Here is a 23,934-nt window from a genome sequence, read left to right as displayed (position 1 = left end):
AGATTGGGAAGAATCTGAGAGTGACTGTGATGACTGATAGTCAGTATGGATTTGGAGTGGTTCATGATTTTGGCCAACTTTGGCTACAGAGAGGTTTCTTGACATCGAGTGGGACTCCAATAAAGAATGCTGAAGTGATTGGGAAGTTGCTTGAGGCGATACAGCTGCCTAAAGAACTATCAATTGTAAAATGTGCTGCTCATGGACAAGGAGATGATTTTGTTACTCTTGGTAATCGTTTTGCAAATGACATAGCACAGTATTGTGCAAAGAACAATCATTCGATTAACAGGGGACGAGAAAGGGAGATGTCTTTTTGTTCTGTGATGTTTACTAATGTCCTAGAAACGTGGGATGAAGTGAAACAGTTGCAGGATGAGGCAGGAGATGAGGAAATGAGAGATTGGATTAAGGCAGGTTGTGCCCCAAGAGAGACAGATCATGTTTGGATCTATAGAGATGGTAGACCAGTCATGCCTAATTCCATGTTATCAACAATGGCAAGAATGTATCATGGCCAGGGAAATCTGGGGAGGGACGCGATGATTAGGTCCTTCAAACAAACCTGGTACAATGCAAAGTTCAGGCTGATTGCGGAAAGCATCTGTCAAAGATGTTTGATTTGTCAGCAGTTCAATACTGGTAAAAAGACAGTGGTGAGCCTAGGAACAATAGGCAGAGAAGGAGGTCCTTTTACCAGAATGCAAATAGATTTCATTGAAATGCCCCAAGTAAATAGATTGAGGTATGTTCTAGTGGTAGTCTGTTTGTTCTCAAGATGGGTGGAGGCCTATCCGACTAGGAGAAATGATGGAATAACAGTGGCAAAGTTACTGTTAAGAGAGTTGATTCCTAGGTACGGGTTCCCAGTGACAATTGAGTCAGACAGAGGTGGACACTTCTACAATGAGCTCATGGGTTTAATTTGTGAAGCATTGAGCATACAGCAGAAGCTACATTGTGCATACAGACCAGAGGCTTCTGGTGTCGTTGAACAGATGAATGGCACAATCAAAAACCGTATTGGTAAGATGTGTTTAGCCACTGGAATGAAATGGCCTGATGTCTTGCCTCTAGTGCTAATGACTATTAGGTCTACTCCAGATAGAACCACAGGGTTGAGTCCACATGAAATATTGATGGGACGTGCGATGAGACATGCATTCGTGCCTGTCAACAAGTTGATGACAATAACTGATGACATGATTTTGGATTACTGTAAAGGCCTGGCTGACGCAGTTCATTCTGTGTTTCACCAGGTTGGAGAAGACGCTACAACACTTGAAAAGAAGCAGGCCCATGATCTGAGTCCAGGGGACTGGGTGAGGATTAAAGTACACAGAAGAAGAAATTGCTTGGTTCCAAGGTGGGGAAGGCCAAGACAAGTTATTCTGACTACGACAACTGCAGTGAAGTGTGCTGGTGTTTAGAACTGGGTTCATGCGAGTCATACTCTGAGAGTTCCGAATCCAAAGGATGGGACTGGTAAAGAGTATTTTGAAGAGTCAGATTCCAGTGATGATGCAGAAACTGAACCAGTGAGAAGAAAAAAGAATCCTGAAAGGGGGGAAGGAGAAAGAGAGTCAGGTGATTCTTTTTTCTTTCCGAGAGAGGCTTCAAGAGAAACATTGAGAGTCTCAGAGGAGAGATCGGATTCTGTAAGAGTGCCTGAAGTTCCAACAAGCAGTGGAGAAGAAAGAAGAGAGAAGAGCAATTCCACAGTGACTACACCTGAATCAGGTGAAGAGGTTGAAAATCCACCTGAGATTACTCCTGAAGAAGTAGGGTCAGAAGAAGATAGAGAGGGACAGATTGCGGAAGACCCCCGAGGAGGTGTAGGGAACATTCCTGATAAGCTAGGTGAAGGGACAAGTAGACAGCAAGAAGATTGTGTGTCGGAGACCCGAGGAGGGACAGAAATAGGGAAATCTCAATCGGTGATGGAGAAGACTGTGGAGCAGAAGAAAATTGTTCATGGACAAGAGGCAAATGAAACAGAATCAGATGAGAGTGAGAATGAGAAATCAGAGGGTCGAGTTCTGAGAAAGAGAACTTGGATTGGAGAAAGAAATAATAAAGAAGTGAGACCGAAGAGGGTTGTAAGAGGAGATCTTTGGCCTAACAGGATAAAGAGGCTAAGGTACAGACTGACACGAGCAGGTTCATCGAAAGCTGAACAGGTGAACGAGGTGTCTAGTCAGAATCAAGCAAAGAGTGATAAACTGAAGGTCACAAAGGAACCGGAAGAGATCAAGAGAATCAGAAAACCTAACCAGAAGTATAGGTCACCGGAATGGACGTACGTGGCACTGTCTGAAGGTGAAGAGGCAGAAAGTCAAGGAAATCCAGAGGGTACCGTACGAGAAGTGGTTGAGGAGAAAACTGTTGGAATCCTGAAAGTTATCCTGACTGACATTGGAGAAGAGTCGGATGCTCAAGATGTTGTTGAGGATTTGATACAATTTGATGTTGCTGAAGAAGAAGTGAAAAGTGATGAAAATCCAAATTGAGTGAACTAAAGGAGTCACTTGGAGAAAAGTGAAAAGAAGAAAGTCTAAATTAGCTGTTTGAAATAATTCATTGCAACAGGATGGGGTTTCAAGGGACGAGAAGATCCAGTTTTCCCGGGAGTGTATTATATTTGTGGGAACAAGGCTTATTACAGGTTGCCTGACCATTGGTATGGCACGTGTTATGTTGGCCTGGTCTTTCCAAAGATTTTTCATATAGATAGGATAGAAGATGTAGAACACATTAATCTACTAACACGTTTTAAGAGAGAAACTTGGTCAGAAATTGTAGGTGATATTTTTGGAGCTTTAATTCCTGCAGTGGGAATTTCTTTAAATGCATATGGAATTCGGAAACTGTCAACAGTGGTGGATCGCTTATCGACAAGTACCGCTGGAGGGTTTCTTTTGGTAAATACGGAGATGATTGCCGTACGTGCCATGTCTATGCAAAATCGACTTGCCCTTGATATTCTATTGGCCAAGGAGGGTGGAGTCTGTGGAATGCTGAAAGTTCAACATTGTTGCACTTACATTCCTGATGAAAGCAAAGATCTAAAGGTCTATATCAAAAATATTACTGATTTACATGAAGAATTAGTACCACTGGAAGCTGAAAGTATCTGGACTAAAATAGCTAATAAGATAGTTGCTGTTAAGAGTTTTATTGCTAAGATAGGTAGTACCATTATTGGTAAAATATTATTTCCATTGACATGTGTAATTGTTGCTTTATTGATACTAAGATTGGGGTGTTTGTGTTGTAAAAACAGGGGAGGGGAGGGAAAAAGAGAATAATTAGAGGAAATACTGAAAAGAAACAAAAGAGGTCAAAAAGAGACCCACAAGAAATAGAATTAGAGGAATTGAGGGAGAGTGTTTACTTAGAGTCGAAAAGGGATGATGAGAGAGAGTCTGGTGTGTAGTGTTGTGAAAAGACATTTCAATTTCTCCTAAAAATTGGGACTAAATTTTTTTTTTGGGTTGGTTTTTGTGGTGATAATATATCACCAAAGGGGGGATTGCTGGAGCAGAGTTTTCTATTGAAAATTTATTGAGATTTAAGCTCCAGTTTGTTTTTATGTTATGATTAAAATTACTGATTTATAATCATTAATTACTAACTTTGTTAAAAGTCTTGACTAATCAACATTACTAATAAAAGAAGTATACGTGGGAATGCTTTTATGTTGCCTAATGAATAGGTGAACTAAGTTGGTGTGCAAATTAATTAAATAAGTGTTGTTAAAGTGCTATTTGTTTCGTGTTTGCGCTTTAAAAATAACGTGCTTTAATGCTTCTTTGTGTCACAGATGGCTAGGTAATTACATACACATAAGGGTATTAGTGGGGATTAACACTGTATAATCATTATGATGTGGTAACGTTGTTTTGTGTTTCTTCTAATTAAGATGGTCCGTTTTGGCCTAAACCAAGATGGCCGCTATTTACAGCCTGCACTCGAGTGATTGAAATGTGACGAGAGGCCTTGCTGAACATGGTTGAAAACCACCTGACCATGGCTTCTGGCTGAATTAAAAGTTTCCGTGAGGACAGCAGCTCCAGGCTTGCTGCCAATTGCCCTTGGAGAAGAATAAAGCCACAATGAACTCTGATAAACTTGCGGTGGCTTCGCTATGGTTCCGAGGAAAAGCATTCATGAATGTATCGTTTCCTAGCTTGAGTTTCCTTCTTCCGTGTTTTTATTTTTGTGATTTTTGTGAGCGGAGGTTTTCCAAATGTTGCGAGTATACATCCTTTCCTGCTCGCTCTGCTCAGCGGCTCAACTGACGTTTAGAGTTTGTTTGTTACTTTTATTTCGTTAGTTTCACTATAAATAATGTTAGACTAGAGAGGGTCTAAGGCCACTTCTTCCTGAACCTATGCTCGTGAGGATCGATGCTGATCGAGAGGACGGCGACTCGAGAGACTATACTGAGAGACCTGTCCTGACCCATTTAGCTAGAATAGGTAACTATGAGAATAATGATTTTGCTATTGATTGACTTTCATTTGAACTAATTTAGATAAAAGATAACCTTTGTTTGAATATTAGTGTCGGGTGGTCATTTCTTTGTCATTTATTGAGTTCCGAATGTATTTCCTGTGTTTTAAATCATGACTCAAGACATAACTTTATGGTCACATTGACCTCGCACTGGATGCAGATTGGTATAGGTTTCACACATATATACAGTGTGGATAGAGTAATAGTTATGAATGTTAGTGTGATGGCCCCTAGCGTATGATGAGTGTATGTGCGTGCGACTGTGGATTTACTCTGTTCGTGGAAGTAGGGAGAATTTATATGCGCCGATCTGCAGCAAGTGATGGCAACATAAAATGGCGGCGGAGCACAAAATGGCGGGTCGATTCGATCACGATCGAAAATCGAAGTTCCTCAGGTCCAACATCTGAGTTCAGCTCACAGAGGTTGTACCTGGATGTGGGTGGTGGTTGGTGAGTTTCTACCCATGTGTAAGTTGGAGGTAAGAAAGTCTGTGACCCACAACAAGGCATCAGCAGCCACCAACTGTTATTTGTGCCACGGGCTAGTCATGAAAGCAACCCTTGCTCATGCTGATAAGGGTTTCGCTTTGGGTGGACGCTTTTACCTGTCAACAGGTGTGGGGCTCTATTATGGAAGAATATATAAAAACATGCCGGGTTCCATCATGCAATTAAAGAAACAAGTTTCTGAAGGAAACTTACCAGGTTGACCAGAAGGATGAAACTAAGAGCAGGATGACTCATGGTGAGTGGGCCAGGGACACAGAGCCCTGCACATCACATGCCCAAATACATTGGCACATTGGCAACACCCAGAGGACCAGGCACTTCTTCAAGTATCCACAATTATCCTAGGTCCGGACATATCTTTAAATGCCCAAATAGTGCCTCAGATTCCCAGGCACAGCTATCAAATCCCCACACTTAGTTTAAAATGCCCCGGCACCAGCACATATTCTAAGCCCCGCCATCATATGCCTACGAATTACCAATAAATGCAAAAACATAAACATCAATAGAGTACATGGTAGTTCATCTGGTCCATGGAGTTGTTTGCAAATAATCCAGGTAACCTTTCTGACTGAAATATAACATTCAGTTGTGTTGTCTCCTTGTTTCTCACAGTGCGCAGTGCTCCTTACAGCAAGATTGTTACAAACACCCTGAAAATATAAGCCCCAGAATTCACTGGACACCCCCTGACAATCTCGCCTGAAGCAGCAGCCAGCCGGCCACGAGACATGTTTACCAACAGAGGTGCACGCATGGACCTACACCAGAGAGTTCACGCTGCCCTTTGCCTGTACTTTTACTTTGCTCGTAAATCCATTAAAAAAATGTGTCAGAATACAACGCAATAAGAGGTAAAAATCTGCACTGCCAGGCTCTTTGATATGGGATAACTTTCAGCTTTAGGGTACCAGGATCGCATTTGCAGCGTAGTTAGAACCAGTGAGAGCAGGTCTCTCACGACCCCCTGGTTCGTACCCGAGTAGGTCGTCCGGCACACATTCTTGCTCTGCATTCTGGGGCTTGCAGTTCTCCTTATACCATTATAAAACGAGGAATGCCAAACAAAATATCTGGACTGGCTGAGCTATTCAAGCACTTGCTTGAGATGTCTAAAGATAGAATTAGGGGGAGGGGGTACCGGAGTATAAATGTTATGCTTTAGTATTGCCATGTGCTAATATAGTGTGACTTTTACCTGAGATTGCAGCATGTCTGATTGGCAAGCAATGGGTATCAGGTGATTATTGTGGCCGACTTGATTGACAGGGTGCTCCGATGAGCCCTCCTCGTGTGCTCGGGGATTGGTGGACCTGAGGTCTCAGGGTATAAGGTCACACCCTGTGGTACTTGGGTCAGGGTTTTCAGGTTAAGATGGCGACTGGGAGTGCATGCGGGGTGTTGCTACTGGTTTTGTACAGTCTTCGACTTGCTTTTGGTGCTGAGGTGGCAGCGCGGGAAGTAGTGCTCGATGAAAAGTCTTCCTCTTTGACCTGCGGCCCCCGCGGATTTCAGTTTGTGCTTCCGCCGCCTGCGATCAACGTCTCCTTCACTGTGTCTGTGAGAGGTAAGGTGGAGAATTGGAGTTTGGCGGGGGAGGGGGTTTGAGTGTAGTGAGGCACTAGGAGGGTAGGTGGAACTGGACATCCTCTGAGTTTGAAGTCTTAGGTGGGTGTGTTTATTTATTTATTTAGTTATTTATATATATATATCACGTTAGGTTCCTTGGTAATCAAGTGTTCGCTTTGTGAGAAATTGGTGTGTTGGCGATATCGCTACAAAGATGTAAAGCAGCGCCACATCTGTTGGCTGCTCCTAGATCACACGTCGAAAATGCTGGTTTTACATTGCACCTTATAACTGCCTACAAGTCCCAGAATGCTGCATTTGGCAGATGTATTGCGAAGGTGTTGCATTTGTGTGAATGTCTTACAACCTCGTTATGGCTGTTCTCATTCAATACTTTGGGGAGAGGGGGGGGTTCACAATGGATGTGTTCACTGTAAATTGACCTAATCCAGAGGAATGTCACAATAGGCTGTCTCGCGCTCACAGCAGGCCTGTATGTTATTTTTCGTCAAGGGGGGAGGAGGGATGAAGCTCTGGGTCCTCCCGTCTGTTGCTGTCCCAGGGAAGTCCGGTTGGCTAAAGCTCACCCCTAGGGTGCGTCCTACTGCTGCTTTTACACGGCAGTGGCTCTTGCTGAGGTCTGTCCTTGGTGTTACCGTCTGTCGTGGGCTTCTGTGGCTTCATGTTGATTGCCTGAGTTGCATCTGCATGGAGTTGGTTCCGTGGGCCTCGTGGTGAAGTTGCTTTGTTTTACCTGGTAATAGTGATTGGACAGAGGCTGTGGTGGCATCTGATGGCTTGAAGGGCGGTACCTGCTCACTGTTCTTTGTTCCCTAATGTCCAGATCCGGCCGGGCTCTCTCATGCTCTCCAGAACGACACTGACTGCGGGACTTGGGTTGGTCGGAGACCAGATGACTCTCTAGTCATTGGCGCGGACTACACAGGGTGCTACGTGAGTGAGCAGGTGAGGAGCTTTGTAAACTAAAGAGTGCGCCACTGCTACCAGCATGCTAGGGGGGGGGGGTGATCGGCTTTGGTCTCACAATTCATTATTTTCATCTTCCTGGGTGGGGGAGTCTGACTCACTGGGGGCATAGACTGACCTTTCCATCATGGGGGAGGCAGCAGGGATGGGGGAGGCAGCAGGGATTGCCTTTTAAAAGAAGTGTACAAAAATTATGGCTTGAGTTTACCCCAGCCGCTTGTAATTGCATTCTGTTATTGCACACCATTCCACCTCGGTTTGGACCGAGCCATGGGCAAATCAATCTTGCCTCTGCCACACAAACAGTCCAGCCTGAACTGGAAAACCAGCACACAGACCAGTTTTGCCCTGACTGGGGCTTATCATCAAAATCCTTTATTCGATATTTAGAAAATATCATAAAAGTACAATGGTACAGTTAAAAACATTACAATACAATTCATTTTGTACTGACAAAAAAGGGGGGCCATTTACATCAAAATGTTCAAAGTAACCCTCTTGTGCGTCTCAATCTTAGTGCAACTCTAATAAAATTCATAATACAAGCCAACGTCAATGGATTCCCAGCCTTTTGTAAATGTAAGAGCAACCTTTGCATGTCTAAAATTCATTTGTTTTAAAATCCTTACTAAAAAACGACGTCTGGGCACTGAATAAAAAGGGCAAAGAAGTACAAAATGAAGGGTATCCTGCGGAGACCTATTGTCGCAGCCGCAGGTACCCTTCTGCTCAACTGTGGCCGTAAAGCCAGATGGGTCAGCCAAAAGATGATGTAAAAGGTTGAGCCTAAAACGGGTAATTAAAAATCTGTCTTGTGCATTATATAGCAAAGCAAGGTAGGGTTCCATACCTACTACTGATTTAACTAGATTGAAAGTGCAAACAGTAGGCTTACTTTCTTCTGAGGCGGCTCTACGGGCAGACTCCTTTGACAAAAGTTTTTTAATACGGGTTTTATCCGCAGCGGTTATTGTTGTAGGGTCAATAAAAAGATTCTTACAATCTAATCCAGACAAGGCACCCTTAACGTAGCTCAGCCATGGGATATCCATCCCCTTGTCTCTACCCATACAGTCACTAATTATCTGCCTACTCAGACCCGCCTCACTATTGGTCCATATTCTCAACCAGGCCATGAGTGGTCTAACTTTAATCAGGTCCTCTATGTATACCCTTCCCAACTCAGCATGTGTGATATAGACTGACGTACTTTGTGGGATTTGTAAAATTTTCCTAAAGAATTTGTTTTCCTCAGTTTGAATTAGTGCGGGGTTTGCAAAACCCCACACTTCTGCCCCATAAATTATTTTGGGACAACAAACTGAACCATACAGATGCATGACCTGTTCAGGTGACCACCTGCCCAACCTATGTCCATAGCTCATTATAGCCCCCGTGGAGGCCACTACTTTAGCACTTCTACCTTCAATTAAAAGTTTAAAATTTAAAAACCCATCAAATAAAACACCCAGATAGGAAAAGGATTTAACCTGTTCCATTACGTGTGTGCCAATTTTGAAGCAAGCATTTTTACATGATTTAGACCCTGCCACCAGTACGTAAGACTTGGCTAAATTGGCGGAGAGATCTAAACTGGCCATAAAGCTAACAAACCCGTCCAGCAAGATCTGGAGGCCTTTCGGTGTTCTGGCTAAGAGAACCGAGTCGTCCGCATATAACACCGGTACTGCTCGTGCACCCACTCTAGGGGTATCTACATTTAAATTACGAAGTGCCAGTTCTAGCCCGTTTATGTATAATGAAAACAGAAACGGGGCCAGGATGCAACCCTGGCGCACCCCGCTAGTGCAGGGAAAGGGAGCTGTAGTATCACCCTCTAGGTTATAACGTACTCTAGCAGAGGTGTTCCAGTGGAGTGCTCTTAAAATAACCACCAGGCCATCTTCTACCCCTAGTTTGATCATTAGGTTCCAGAGCTTTTCTCTATTGACGTGGTCAAAAGCCGATGAGAGGTCCATAAACCCCATATAAATCGACTGATTGCTTGCAATGGAATACTTGGCCGTTAGGAGGTAAAGATTCAGACACTGGTCTTTAGTTGACTTTCCTGTTCTGAACCCATATTGCAAGTCGGTTATTATGTGGTGATCCTCCGCCCAATCCAGGAGGCGGTTCAGGACAACTCTCCCCAAAACTTTAGCTGTTACGTCAATTAGAGAAATTGGACGATAGCCCCGGGGGTCATCCTTTTTCCCTTTTTTGAAAATTGGGACTATCGTGGCTGCAGCCCAGGATCTCGGCATGCCTGTAGAAACAGCCGTGTTTATTACTCTAGTGAGGATAGGTGCCCATAGGTCAACTTTACTTAGGTAGAGGTCTGGGGGAATACCGTCCAGCCCAGGGGCTTTATTCTGTGTCAACCCTTTGATCTCCACTACCAGTTCATCCACCGAAAATTCTACGTTTGTCACCCATGGGCAAATGGCCTCACCCCTCCCTGACTGCTCATTGGCATGGTTATATAAACCTTTAAAATGGTCAAACCATTGTTCGGGGAGAATGGTAGTGGCAATCACCGGTGCAGACGCATCCTGGAAACAGGGGTTATTAATTATTTCCCAAAATGCTCTAGGATCTTTTCTGTCAGCAGCCTCCCGTAAATTTTCCCATGTCTGATTGGAGGACCAACTTCCTTGACTTAATGGCCTTTTTGTAGACTATCCGACATTGTGCAATACGCCCCTTTTCTCTAGGGACCTTTTTTAGACTTTCTTTCAAATCCTTGTGGGCCCTAGAGCAATCTCTATTAAACCATCTGGGGGAGCATTTCATCTGCCCAGGCGCGGGTGACTTTAGTAGTCCATCAATGAGGCGTGCCAGTGCCTCAAATGCTTTGACCACCATGGGGCCTTCAAAGGATGGGTCTAAACAAACCCCAATCGTTTCCTTACCGGCATCCATTAAAGATCTGTAGAAGGCATCCCCGTCCAACCGGGCCCATCTAAGTCTTCTCCCCTGGTCCGTGGGCCTCAATATGCTATTTACGTTACCATTTTCCTTATTTTTACATGGGGCCCAATTCTTTATCCGCAGAACTAAGGGGCTGTGGTCACTAAATATGCTCCATTCTATGCTCGCCTTACATATCCAGTTCCCAAAAGGGATAGAGACTGCTATGTAATCTATAATGGAGCAGGACCCTCTTCCCTTAAATGTTGGTATAATTTTATCACCTGCTTTGGGCCCCATCAAATCTATTGTGTGCCTGAGCGCATGGCTATTCAAAACCCTTTTTAACTCCAATCCCTCGGAGGTATGTTCAAGATGTGGTCCTTTTTCTACTGTGCAACCAGTCCAGGCCCCCTCCGCCCATCTTGGATTGGGACACAAATGGCAATTTAGATCCCCCGCTAAAATCACATATGGGGCTACTGCTCTTTCTCGACATTAACTCCATACTTAATAGGTTGTCCAAATTACGAATTATTGAGCTATTCCTATTACCTGAAACAGCATTATAAATGTTAATAAGAACAATGTTCATGTTCCTGGATTCGAATCCAATAGCTTGTATATTGACAGAGTACCATTGCAAGTCAACCCAGGTACCTTCAAGCTGTAGATCCACATATGTAATTAACCCTCCCATAGGTCTTCCCAGCGCCGATTTCCTTGCAGGCACAGAGAAGCACTTAAACCCTTCAAGATGGAAGGGATTGTGGTCCACTACCCAGGTTTCTTGTAGGCAAATCACACTAAATTTGCCAACGTACTGTCTCCACTCCTGGTTATGGAATTTGGAAACCAGCCCCGCGATGTTCCAGGAGATCATTTCTATGCCCTCATTCCTTCCTGGGTCCATGGGAGTGGTCGGTACAAAGTCCTTGGGGTCACCTGCCTTATTCCTTTCCGGTGTTAATTCAGTTACTATACTATTGTTGTCCTGGAGTCTCTCCCCGACCAGATAACCATGACCTGAATCACCCCCCATGGGGTAAACCAGTGCGCTACCTGTGGGGGGGGATTTGGCAATGGACGGTTCCTGCACAATGACCCCTAATCCCTCTAGGTCAGTTGTGTCTTGAGTGGCCTCTGTCTCTGGCTGTTTTGGGGCTATATTAACCTTGTTCTGAGGGTGGGTATCCTCTAATCTTTCAGTGGCTTTTATATATTGCGCTTTGCCCACCTCTATGTGATTGGGAGCAACATTAGCCTCCATCTGGCCCCTCATATTATTTGTATGTCAATCGCAATCTTCCAGGCCAGATAGTGCATCATATCTGTTACTCAAATGTATCCTCCCTCCAATACCCCTCACTTTTTGCCATCCAGAGTGCTGTGTGCCCCCCCTGTCAGCATTTCCATTTACATAGAAATAAGATAGGGGAAGAGGATAAATTGAGGTGGCTTTATCATCATGAAGCCAGTTACAAATGAAGTCCGCCATCCTCCGGTCCCTAAAATTGATTATAATGCAGTCACCTTCCACTGCTTTTTGTCTATACCCCACCCAACCCACTCTTCTTGTTAAGATAATTTCCGCAGAAACATGAGTTGGTAATGGGCGATTCTTGTTGAGCCAGTGGATACATTTATTTCTTAGCTCCTGGTGTGACTCCCTCTTACCCCAACCTAAAGGCGGAACCCCCCACCAGGACCACTACATATGGTGCAGATTGTGGGGGGAGCTGAATGTGTGGTGGAATGACTTCATCGTCGCCCTTTGTATTTATGGCCAGTGCTTCCTTTTGTAGCTCCAGAGTAGCAGGCTTTCTATGTAAAAGACAACTGTTTTCTTCAGCAGGGTCAATCCCTGATGAGTTGTTAGTACATAAAGCAGAACTTCTATCCCGGGGATGTGTCAGATTAACAGGTGCAAGGATTTTGTTGGTCAGTGTAGGCTGCTTTCCTACTGGGGTGGGGTTCTCTATTCTAGTTGTCTTATTGGGGCCCTTGCAACCTTTACCAGACTCTATTTGAGTTCTGCCTGAGTCACTAGCTAAATCTATTTTCTTGCCCCGTGATGAGGCAAGTCAGTCTAGAGTCTATTGAGTCAAAGCGTCACGATAGGGACACAAGCTTTTTTAATCAAACATTCCATTTTTGACCAGAAGGTGGGGTCCAACTCGCTCACGTTCTTTCCCCCGGTGGAATTGCAGGTGTCCCCATTGTCGTCGAGTACAGGCATTTCCAGTGTTTTGTAGTGAACCATGGGATATTAATTTATCAGATCTCTGGGATTCACTAGATTTTGACTTCTTGCCCATTGTCTGAGATTTATTACTTTGACGGGGCCGTTTCAATTGGGGGGCCTGATCCGTCCTGGATAATTTAGATTTTGCCCTGGTATTTGGACGGGTCTTAATACCCGATGAGCACGCATCCACAGGTCCGACAGGCGTCCCCACATCTATGATTTTGTCTGTTACGGGCAGATTGTCCGGGACCTCAATAGACAGCGGCCCTGGTGTATCCGGGAGGCCCCTCATCCCCTCGTCTAGGGAACCCATGGAAATTAATGAGTCTTGGGTCTTAGTCCGACAGGACTCTGGTGACTGGACTTCAGCTAACAGACCCATAGAAGATCTTTTATTGAAAGCAATGTCAAGAGATAGCCTTTTTTCTGTCAGTTCGATGTCCTTCGCAAGTACAGAAGACACTCTTACTAAAAAGTTGTCCAGGGTGCCCATTAGTGCTCCTCCTGTCAGCCTTTTTTTGTCCACACTGCTTTCATTACTAGCCAATGGAATGGCAGACATGACGTCAGCAAATGATAGATAGTGACCTCCCCGAACCAAGCACTCAGTCACTTACCAACAATCCTTGTATATGGGCTACTCACTGGCCTTCCAAATGGAGATGGGTGTCGCTGTTGGAAAGGGGTAGGCCCGTCCCGGCCTCTTACGGTCTCGAACGGGCACAAACGGGCCCGCCCTTGGCCCGGGCTTCGCCCGGCGCGTCCCGCGAAGCGGGGCTCTCTCTGGTTTGTATCCACCTCCCGGCGCTGTTGCGTCGTCAGGGAAGCGCGCCGCCGCTTAGGCTGCCGGAGATTGTAGTCCCAGGGCAGCGACGCGAAGGATGCAGCATTCCTGGTGTTCTCCCGATGCTGGCGTCGTGGAGTGCAAGCCCCCAGGTCTCTCGGCAATGATGGTGGCGGTGAAATACAGGTGACCGGCTATTCAGAAGCGTTGGGGCTTGTCAGTTGGGTGCATTTTCTTCCCAGTAGCGCAGGGACATAACCTGGTCCTGGGAGGATGCGAGTCGTACAATCTCTCCTCTCCTCTTCTCCTATAGGATGAAGAGTATGTGATGACCCTGGAGATCACGGAGTTCTTTGCGACACAGAATGTCACTCTGGAGCAGCGCCTGAAGTGCCCAGTCTTGCCTGGTGAGTATGAGGTGGTCTCTGGCAGTAAGCGCCTTCAGAGGGGACTACGGTCATCGCTGTGGTAACTTGAACCGTCTCTCCTTGCAGCCATGGATGCTCCCAGTCCTGATGTCTGCTCTACCGTCGCCAGAGTAGACCGGCTGCTCTGTGGCCGTCTGCCCATCACCCGGACTGCCTGCCAAGAGCTCGACTGCTGTTATGACCCGACCGATGGCTCCACCCCGTGCTACTTCGGAAAGCCAGGTTTGAGTTGAATTGTTTGGTTAGTGGTTTGGCCTGAGTCTACAGGCCCTCCTACTAGAATGAGTTTTAGCTGCTGTCACATGAAGGCTATTCAGTCGTTGCATGCCTGCTGCAAAAACTAGCAGTGGGTAAGTAATGGTGCATCGTTAAATGGAGACTTGTAAATAGTTGTATCCTTTGCTGAGGTGGGCAGATATTATCACGGTCTGAGAATTTCCCTCCTCCTGGAGACCTTTTCAACTGGTGACCATTGGGCATATTTGTATCAGTCAAACCTTCCAATGTGCCTTCTTCAATCACTGGTGCTGCCAACGTTTGCAACAGTCAGTCTCCCATGCAATCTGCAAGGGACGTCTTGGCAGCATTTACTTTAGGATGTACGATACCTAATAACAGCCTTTACTTCCATAATTGAGGACTTAAAGGAAAGGCCCATGAATGAAGGATGGCATGGAGGTGTGAAGGTAAACTCAACCAAAGATCTTGGACTAGTCTGATCTTCGAAGAACTACCTCTGTAGATCTGCCAGGCCAACCGTGCCCAGACGTTACTCTGGGCAGCTACAGAGAGCTGGTCTGGGAGGAATCTTGTAGACCTGGGCAGGGTAAGGTGTCTTTGGTTTGGTACGAGGCGCTACATGACCAGGTCCTGTCGTACTGAAGTCCTGTCGGGTTTTTGAGGAAAGTTCAGCTTTTTGTGGCTCCTCATGTCTACTTAATGGCTTCATCGTGGGCTCTCCTATTAATCGTTCTGAAATGTTTACGTTTGGGGAAAGAACGCATAGGAAATCTGACTGGTAAAAAATGGTAATGTTCAGCCATGGAGAACGATCAAATGGGCCCCCTTTTTTGTTTTGATCCCTCTAGTGACTGCCCAGTGCACTGCTGAAGGCCAAGCGACCATCGCCATCTCTGCAGACGTTGTGGTGCCACCTCTGAACCTGAGCTCCGTCCATCTCCTCTCTGTGAACAGTGCATGCCCAGGACTTCAATCGCATCAAAACGAGGCTTTTATCTTGTACCAGTTCCCTTTGTCCTGCAGTGGTGTTTCCCAGGTGTGTGGATGTAGACGCCTCTGACGTAGGGATTGGTGGAAGATTGTGGGGGTGCTACTAGTATTGGAGGCGAATGGCCACCTGGAACTACCCAATAAGCACTTCTTAACTCTAGGGTGTTGACCATGTTCTACATCCAAGTCTACTGGACTTCTCTAGCCCATTAAAATATGTACAGCTTTACCTGTTGTGATTATAATCGATGCATATCGTGCACAGTTTTAGACTCTGTTCTGTCTTTCCAGTCACTTCACTTTTCCTGCCTTTTAGTTCGAGAAGCACCAGGCTCCTGATTGAGTTACTTCTGTCTTCTCCAAGGTCTCAGTAAACTGTTTTGCTCACTCTGCGCATCTCGTCAACAGGTCGATGGTGACTCCACTTTTTATGAGAACAGACTGGACGCGCTCAACAGTGTGGTGACCTGGAAGGGGGCCTCCATCACCAGGGACAGCACCTTCCGGTAAGGTGCCTCTGATGGGTGACTGTACTTGGGGTGGGAAATGGGCACATTTAAGTGGGGGTGCCTGTCTGTGTGAGTGATCCAGTGGGGGGGAGGTGTCCTTCCATGTTATTTCCCTCTTCAATGGAGCAAGACCTTGTAGGACACCCTTGGTTAAGAATTGTTTAATGCCAATCCTTGTGTCAGAAAGCGGTCGGCCTCACCTAGCCCTCTATGTACATGTCCTTTACTTGTTTTCACCTTACTCTGCCACAACCTCACTCCTTAATCTGTGCCTGTACTGAACTCCTTGCTGGACGTGGGGCAAGAGCTTATCTGAACAGGCTTCCCGAACAGCCTGGTACAGGGCGATGGCATGTCTTCCTAGTAGTGCACTATCGAACCAGAGGTGTTTGAGGACTCCTTGGTGCCAGTTTGTGGAACGGTCACCGCACATAAGTAACTGGCTCCAGCACTTTTCTAGGAACCGCAGCCCTTGATTCTGTTTTATTATAAAGTAGTCCTAGTGCGGACATTACTAGTCCTCAAAGTCGCACCCTCTGGTTTTTTTTTTTGGTTTTTTTTGGAGCCCATAAAGGTGGACTTCTTGGGCACATCACCTCAATTTAGGAAGGAGGCCATTTTTCTGTACAAAGCCCAGCCCCCCAATCCCCCACTTGGATCTGCATCTTGGTCACTGACCAATGCTCCCCTAAATATCTCCTACCGTTGGTAGTCTATTAATCCTTATGTGGGGTTGAGTGCACATGGAGCCATCTGTTTCTTACAAACTTCTTTTGAGGGAAGACCTTAGTGGGGCTCATGGCCTGCCCATCCTCCAGAGGCCGTTTGACCGGTCCTGGTCATGTGAGTGTTTTGATTTTATTCTAGTCTGAATTCACCTCAAGCTTGTACTTTGTCTTTCTTGACATTGCGGGCTCTGGGCTCATCTCAAGATCTGACAGGCCTTTGCACTGGCTAAGCAGGGTTTTTTTTTGTGTTTTTTTTTTTTAAACATCTTTTATTTTCCCTCCCCTGGTCCTTGGACTGGTGCTGTTTTGTGCATGGCGCCGCCTACAAACTCGTGGCTCTGAGCACTAATAACATAAATTGAGGCCCTGCTGGCCAACTATAGTGACTTGAGTCCTTGAGATTCACGTGTCGTACAGTGTAAGGACCTTGCAAGAGTGCCTGCCCATGACTGTAGGGTTCTGTACTCCAGCCAGTACCTGGTTTGGAATGGATGCTCCCTAAATCATACATGCACAGGGCTTTACAGCCTCCCTTCACTAGCTTCTGTGGTAAGCACACTTGTCCTGGGGTGGGGTGTGTTTTTTTTTTTCTTTTTTTTTTTCCCCCCCCCCCCCCCCCCCACTCTTTCCTAACTTATCTGTATCCGTGGATCACAAGCTTGTGGAATGGAGGGTGCAGGGTAGGACCTTGTGGCAGTTTCTGTCCACTAACTTTGCCCCCCCCCCCCCCCCCCATATGGGTGACCAGCTTGGAGTCTGCATCTGTGGAGGTGACAAGGGCTGCGCTTTCATCATCCTTTAACAGCCCTCTTGGAACTTATTATGGATGAGAGCTAGAGCCCAAGCGCTGGTCCGATTATGCTTTTAAACGTTTCACCAAATAAGACTGTGCACTGCCGAATCCACCTCATGGCTCTTTAACCCACTACCAGACACTGCTGCCCCTTTATTTCCCTCTTGCCGGTCCCTGCTTTCTCGCTGTCCCTCTTTTTACTCTTCCCTTTTTTTGTTTTGCCTTTTGCTTGCATCTGCGTGATGATCCCCAAAATGTGCTGGTGGACCCCCCCTCACCTGCTCAAATTAAGCAGTGCCCCCTCTGTACTGATTCTTGCCCCGCTGCATTAGTTGTTGATGCTTCTGCTCTTACTCCTCAGGTTGACCATGCGTTGCACCTTCAGCAGCAGGACCAGCGGTGCTTTTGTCCCACTGCAAGTGGAAGTCTTCACGCTACCACCACCTCTGCCAGTGAGCAGCCCTGGACCCCTCTTCCTGGCGATGAGGCTTGCGAAAGGTACGGGGCATTAAGCGTATCCTTGAATAGCCGACCAGATGGTTAATGCATCTTTTACACTCACCTTCCTGCCCATCCTAGGTTAAAATCATACCTGGCTGAGCTCAACAGCTCTCTTCAGTTGGGCTCCTTGCTATACAAAATGCTCTCTGGGCTTAAACATGGAGTTTGCACTGACTGGTTGTCACTACCTGACATTCTAGCAGCCAGATAGATGCTAGGACCCTACCAGGTGAAGGTGGTTGGGGTATCGTGGTCCTATAGTGGGTTGTATTTGAATTCTTAATTGGCTTGAGGCCTCTTCTGAAAAGCTTTGACACTTTAACCAAGTGATGTTAAAGACTAGGTTTGCCTTTTCGTAGACGGGTTAGAAAAACTGAGTAGAAGGTTAAAGCTTTTCAAAGTTATGCTAAATACAAAATCTTTGGGATATAATGCTGCATGTGGGAATCCTAAGTTATTCAAGAGGGATCCCTAGTGCTGAGTTTTAAGTGGGTACCCACCTACATTTTATTATGGGTCCTGCATTGCAGGATTAAAAACCTATCGTGTATAGGAGAAACCTCTCCGTTATCCTTTCTCAACCTCCCAACAGGGTCGCTGGCCTTCCTCGGGATACAGATCCCTTCTAGTTTATACTTCCTCGTCGTCACTATATTGTAGAGAAATGTGTGGCAATACTTGCCCTTGGTGTACACACTTGAAAAGCATACTTACGAAAATAAAACTAAGCACCCATAATTTTGTCTTCCCTCAAAGGATCTCCCGTAGTCATTTACCAACAGCGATATTCGCTATCCCCCCTCCCCAATGTATTATCGGTGTCTGTAGTTTATTTTTTTTTTACATAGGAAGAATTACATTTTCCACCTGAAATTAATCCGTCTCTAGTCCTAATGTTTTCACCTACGAATTGCCTAATGAACTGGTGTGAGGTTTTCCCAGCAACTGGGATGTCTTTACCAATGCTTTAATACCCAGTCAAAAGTTGTATCATTTGCCAGTGCATTTGCGTGTTGGATGTCTTTGATGTAGTATTGAGTTGGTCATGAGAGCAGAACTCCATCTTCCAGCCTGGCTGCAGCAGATGAAGATCGCCAGAGAAGCTCCTCAGGTTTGAGCTGCTACTACATGGAGGACATAATTTTCTTGCGTATCACTGAATAGAACGTATAACTGGCCACGCTATCCTGGCGATTGGTGCTAACCTAGTTATTTCTACACAGATCAAATGTACAGTTCCTACTACACAACCAGCGAGTATCCGGTGCTGAAGGTCCTTCGGGAGCCTGTATTTGTGGAGGTTCGGCTTCTGCAGCGAACGGACCCCAACTTGGTGCTGGTTCTGAACGAGTGCTGGGCCACCCCTTCCCGTAATCGCATGCAGCGGCAACAGTGGCCTATCTTGGTGGCAGGGTGAGTGTGGGATTAGGTTTGGAATGGATTTTGCCCGTTCGATTTGTCTGTTTTGACTTCCATGTTACATTTTTCATCCAGATGTCCCTATGCTGGAGATAATTACAGGACGCAGGTGTTCAACAGTGCTGCTTTTTCTAAGCTACAATTTCCATCGCACTACCAGCGCTTTGCCGTCAGCACCTTCACCTTTGTTGGTGATGCTCAGCAGAATTTGAGGGACCAGGTTAGTTCTCAGGCTTTTACATGTCACTTTTTTAACTCATTTGGCCGACTTGTGGCTACACTTTGTGTTCTGCATAACTTTCCTTTTGCCACAGCAGAAGGACTTATCTTCTGGTATAGATGCTGGTGGAGTATTCAGGTCCTTATCCCACCTTCTCTTGCAGGTCTTCTTCCACTGCAGTGCCTCAGTGTGTGTCCCTTCTGCGCAGAGATCCTGCTCTCCTTCCTGCCCATCAAGGAAGAGTAAGACTTGGTCCTTGCATGTTCTGTATTAAGCAGTGTCCAGGGTGGGAGCTGGAGTTTGATGTTGGGTTAATTGGCCAACTGCTTCCCCCTTGATTCACACTGTTGGTCCCCTTGCCTCTAGCTTGTACTATCTACTTTGGGGACCCCAATTTTGAATTCTGAGCAGCCTTTGCTTGTTTCTCTTTCTATGTAGAGCGAATGGTGGAGGATTTGTTGACCAAGGATGTGAATATTGTGACCGAGGGCCCTGTCTACTTTGTCGTCAAAGTAGGAGAGATGGCAGGTATGTGGATAGAGTAATTGGGGAGGAGAAACTAAGTGGCACCAGGCATGGAGGCGGAGGGGCTGCATTTAATAGTGCTTTCCACTGTATAATGGCTTCAGATTAAGGACTGGTGTTCGAAGGATGCTTTCTGTGTCCATGTTGGGCAGTGCTGCAAATATGCTTTTAGTCACGAAGAACAAGATGTAAATACTGCCGTGCATGGTCCAACATTAATCACCAATAATGTGAATGTCTGAACTTGCTGTTCTGCCCCATCCAGTAAACCTTACGGGGGTGGGCATTAGGTAAATGGAGCCAACTCCAAGAATTATAGTGGAGCAAGGAATGTGTCTACTGCACCAGTTACCATCTGTACTCCTCAATTACAATGTGCATGGAGTGAGTGAAGTAGCCATGATCTAGTTTACCTAATGTTACATCAATTTTGCATTCTTCCTCCTCAGGCTCTCGAAGCACCTCTGAGGAACCCTTGATACCAGGATGGGCCAGAGCAGCTGTATTTGCAGTCGGGTTCCTGGTGTTTCTTGCTGTGGCTTGTCTTGCTTTGGTTCAGTTTGTCAGGCTCTGGAAGCAACGAAGTAATCATACACGCGGAACAGCAGTGTTGAAGACCTAGAATAAAATATTTACTACCAGTCCCATTGCAGTGTCATGTGTTTGTGTTCTAAGGGCTAGTTCTAGGCTTCTTGATTTAATTGATGATTGGACTTGGTCCTCTTTGCAGAGTTATTTTCCCTCTAACATTTTGCCTTCCTTCTGTTTGGTTTTTTTCTTTTTTTTTTTTTTATTCCTGACCTGTATTTGTTGGCTTTAGGACTCTAGCACCAAATAGCAGTGAGTGCCTAAACTGCATGTGCTCTCTCCCTTAAGCAAGTTGTGATTGGTCTACAGCTGTTTGGCAGATTTAATTTACCTGTAATTCTCTTGCAGTGTTCTCTCCACATACCCAAGGCCTGTAAGTTAAATGGTACTAGTGGGCCTGCAGCGCTGCTTGCACCACCCACAGAATTGCCTTTCAAACCTGCCTTTGGCCTCCAACTGCAGGACCTGCTTGCAGTTTACCGATATTGACTTGACATTGAAAGTTACTTGCCGAGCATGAAATTCTCCTTTAGTTCGCTGTTACCCTTAGGTAGCACTATGGGCAGGGTGCCGTGTAGGTGAAAGGTAGGACATGTGGCGTGTCATGTTAGTGACAAGCACCCTATTTCATTTTCCACTACAGGGAGTGCTGCTCCTCTCGTTCGCATTGGGAATTCCCTGATATGATTGCAGTGGTTTCTGATCTGAAAGGAGTAGTGTTAACATGTTTGTAATAGTGGTGCAAAATCCTGCCTATTGGTATAAGTGGTGCTTTCAGTACAAAGGTAGAAATGCCTCTTTTAGAAAGTGGACATTTCACAGGGCTTATGACTTTGTGCTTGTATAGGCTGGGCCCTCTCCTCACAAAGGGCTCATTTACCCACTGCTGAAGTCTGGAGCTAGAACTGGTATTGAATGGTGTTGTACACTTCTAAGACTGCTTTTGGGTTTACCTCCACATCACTATCGAGTAGAATTATTTTTGCTCTGGACCCCCCCACCCCCCATGTGTTTATACACTGTGTGGGACTTTTAACCAGATGATGCTGGCCCTACATGGTGCACCTTGCCAGGGGACTTCCTGCTGTGTTGCATGGCCAGCTGCTTGTGGGGCAGAAGGGGGGGGGGATGGGAGACTACTACTTTGTAGTGCCGGATGTGCTTGCCTGTTTCCCCTGCTCTTTTGCCCCAGTGCTCTCTTAGGAGTTTAGCGTGTGGTGAACACTGGCCTGCTCAGAGAAGCTGGATGAGGAAAAAAGGACTGCATGACCAATCCCCTAGTGCCTTGCTGTGAAATTGGCCTGGTATATGCTGTCCATTAAGTGAGCACCCTGTGCCAGTCCAAACAACCCTCATGGTTATTTAAGAGGTCAAATATAATTGTAGAAAGCTATTCAAGTGGTAGCTGTGGAGAGCAGCCTTCAGGCTCAGTCTTGAAGGAATATTAAAGCTTGTTTTACCAGAATGCAACCTTATTGTATTGGTTAAATGAAAGGAACCACACAGTTATATGTAGCTATAACACTCTAAATACTTCAGTGGCTGCTAACGCCAAGCACTCGACACAGTAGCACAACTGTAAGTAGCACTAATACACAGTGGGCTTCAGACCAAAGCATATACTAAAATAGTGGTATAAGAACCACGACTTACTGTCAAGACAGTATCTAGAGGACTGTGCAGTGTAGAAAAACAACTGTGTGCGCTGTACAATTTTCTAAGTCGCGGTTGCAGTTTTAAAGCTTAAGGACCCTTCCCAGTGGATTACAAGGAAGCCCTTTGGATTATAGGAGGTTGGAGAGCCACCCCACCCGTGTATACCATAGTACCGGAGTTACCTATCCCTGGGAAGCTGGGTCAATAGGGCTCAATTGGTGTCAAACTGCTGTTGATCTCAATGGAGGACTTCAAGGAAAGGCCACGGTGGGAAAGAAAAGTGTCCATTGGAATCCAAAGGTGGATTCTTGGTGAAGAGCACTTGAAAGCAGAGGGGACAGTCTGGGTCACTCGGAGTGACCATGGGCTCAGACGAATACCCACCTCTGTTTGGTGCTTCAGGCGCATTGAGGGGGTCTTGACTCTGAAGCCACCGGGACCAGGAGACTTCAATGATCCGGAGCCCCATACGAGCTGTCCAACAAAGGAGGTCGAGTGCAGAGGGGTCCATGTCTGGCTGGAGCACCAACAAGCCTTAGCAGTGGCAACCCACGAAGATGGCAAAGAAACCTTGCGGTTCGGACCCGCAAGGTCCAGGAGACTCACCAAGCACAGGGGTTGGGGGCAAGCCTGGAGCAACCAGGGGAGCCCAAGAAAAGCAGTGTTGACCCACAGGAGTCGTGAGGGGACCTCCAGCAGGTTTACAAAGCGACAGCGTGTGCGAGGAGGCCAAAGTTCTTTGTTGGAGATGATGCCAAAGGTTGAGGCTACTCAGAGCCCAGTGCAATTGTTTGAGAATGCAGACGAGCATATGCACTTGCCAAAATACACAGGGTACAGGTATTGCAGCCCTCACGGGATTCTGACCTCAAATTTGGTCAGACCTCTAGGGATGTGGAACCCACCTACTGTGTTGCTGGAGCCTTCAGAGTCTGCAGGAGCTCAGGATCAGCAGACCAGTCAATTGCGTTACAGTGCCTGGGAGTGACTCCTTATCTCCAAGGGAGATATCTTTGGTTGTCCTTTATGGTGCAAGCACACAGACTATGCTGCAGTGTGAGACCAAGTCGGGTCCAAACTAAGTCCAGAGTGTCAAGACTTGAAGCTCAGTGGTTTCTTGATCAGAATCTTGTCCACGTCGAATCTAGGGTCTTACAGCCAGGTAAGCCCTTTTGTACCCATGGGAGAGTGTTGGACAGATTCAGGGGAGGGTCTGGACAGTGGGAGGGTACTCCCCATGGCCTTTGTCCAGTTTCGTGCCAGAGCAGGAGCCACTGGCTCCCAGGACTGGTTTGAACTGGACTATGCACAGGGACCTAATGTGCACCTCATGCAGACATTCGGTCGCTGGCAAGCGCACTCACCCTGGCTTAATACACTAAATCCTGTCTGGCAGGTGGTCGCACCTACCTGTGACAGGATGCCTATTCTGCCTTCCCCTGCTCGAGCTTGGCTCAGCAGCAGGAGGGCAGATATGTCTGGTCGGCAGCTACCCTCTTGGGCTGCTGGGACTAGAAGGCTGGTACTGGGAACACAAGGGACCTCACAAAGCTCTCCTCTGAGGGGTGGAAGCATACCGCCTGCATGGTTACCGGTGTGATGATATGATTCTACAATGTGTGACACCAAACACGATGGGGTTACTTTCAGCTGTTTTAGAGTTGGTCATCACGTGGTTGCATAATGCCACTCTGTCAAATGGCTGCAGCTTTAACACCCTGGGAGAATGGTCTCTGTAGGCTGCATGGGTGCCCTGCTTGTGCAGTGGCACCCTCTTACTTGGAACCAAGCACCCTGCCTTCAGGATTG

At 46.4% G+C, this 23,934-nt stretch overlaps 1 protein-coding gene across 1 annotated transcript; it reads left to right on the top strand.

Annotated features, from left to right (window-relative positions):
- The first annotated feature begins 6,378 nt into the window (after positions 1-6,378).
- Positions 6,379-20,528, top strand: LOC146801821 (zona pellucida sperm-binding protein 4-like). The gene is made up of 12 exons (XM_085621318.1): positions 6,379-6,597; positions 7,444-7,565; positions 13,842-13,935; positions 14,023-14,178; positions 15,045-15,232; positions 15,595-15,692; positions 17,578-17,714; positions 18,941-19,130; positions 19,212-19,356; positions 19,520-19,598; positions 19,795-19,884; positions 20,331-20,528. The coding sequence occupies exons 1-12, from the start codon at positions 6,405-6,407 to the stop codon at positions 20,501-20,503; spliced, it is 1,665 nt and encodes a 554-aa protein (XP_085477444.1). The 5' UTR covers positions 6,379-6,404; the 3' UTR covers positions 20,504-20,528.
- Positions 20,529-23,934: the final 3,406 nt, after the last annotated feature.

The sequence above is a fragment of the Triturus cristatus genome, chromosome 8, assembly GCF_964204655.1.
Source record: "Triturus cristatus chromosome 8, aTriCri1.1, whole genome shotgun sequence".
Taxonomy (NCBI): domain Eukaryota; kingdom Metazoa; phylum Chordata; class Amphibia; order Caudata; family Salamandridae; genus Triturus; species Triturus cristatus.
Note: the sequence above shows the minus strand (reverse complement) of the source record. Positions and strands in the feature narration are given on the sequence as shown.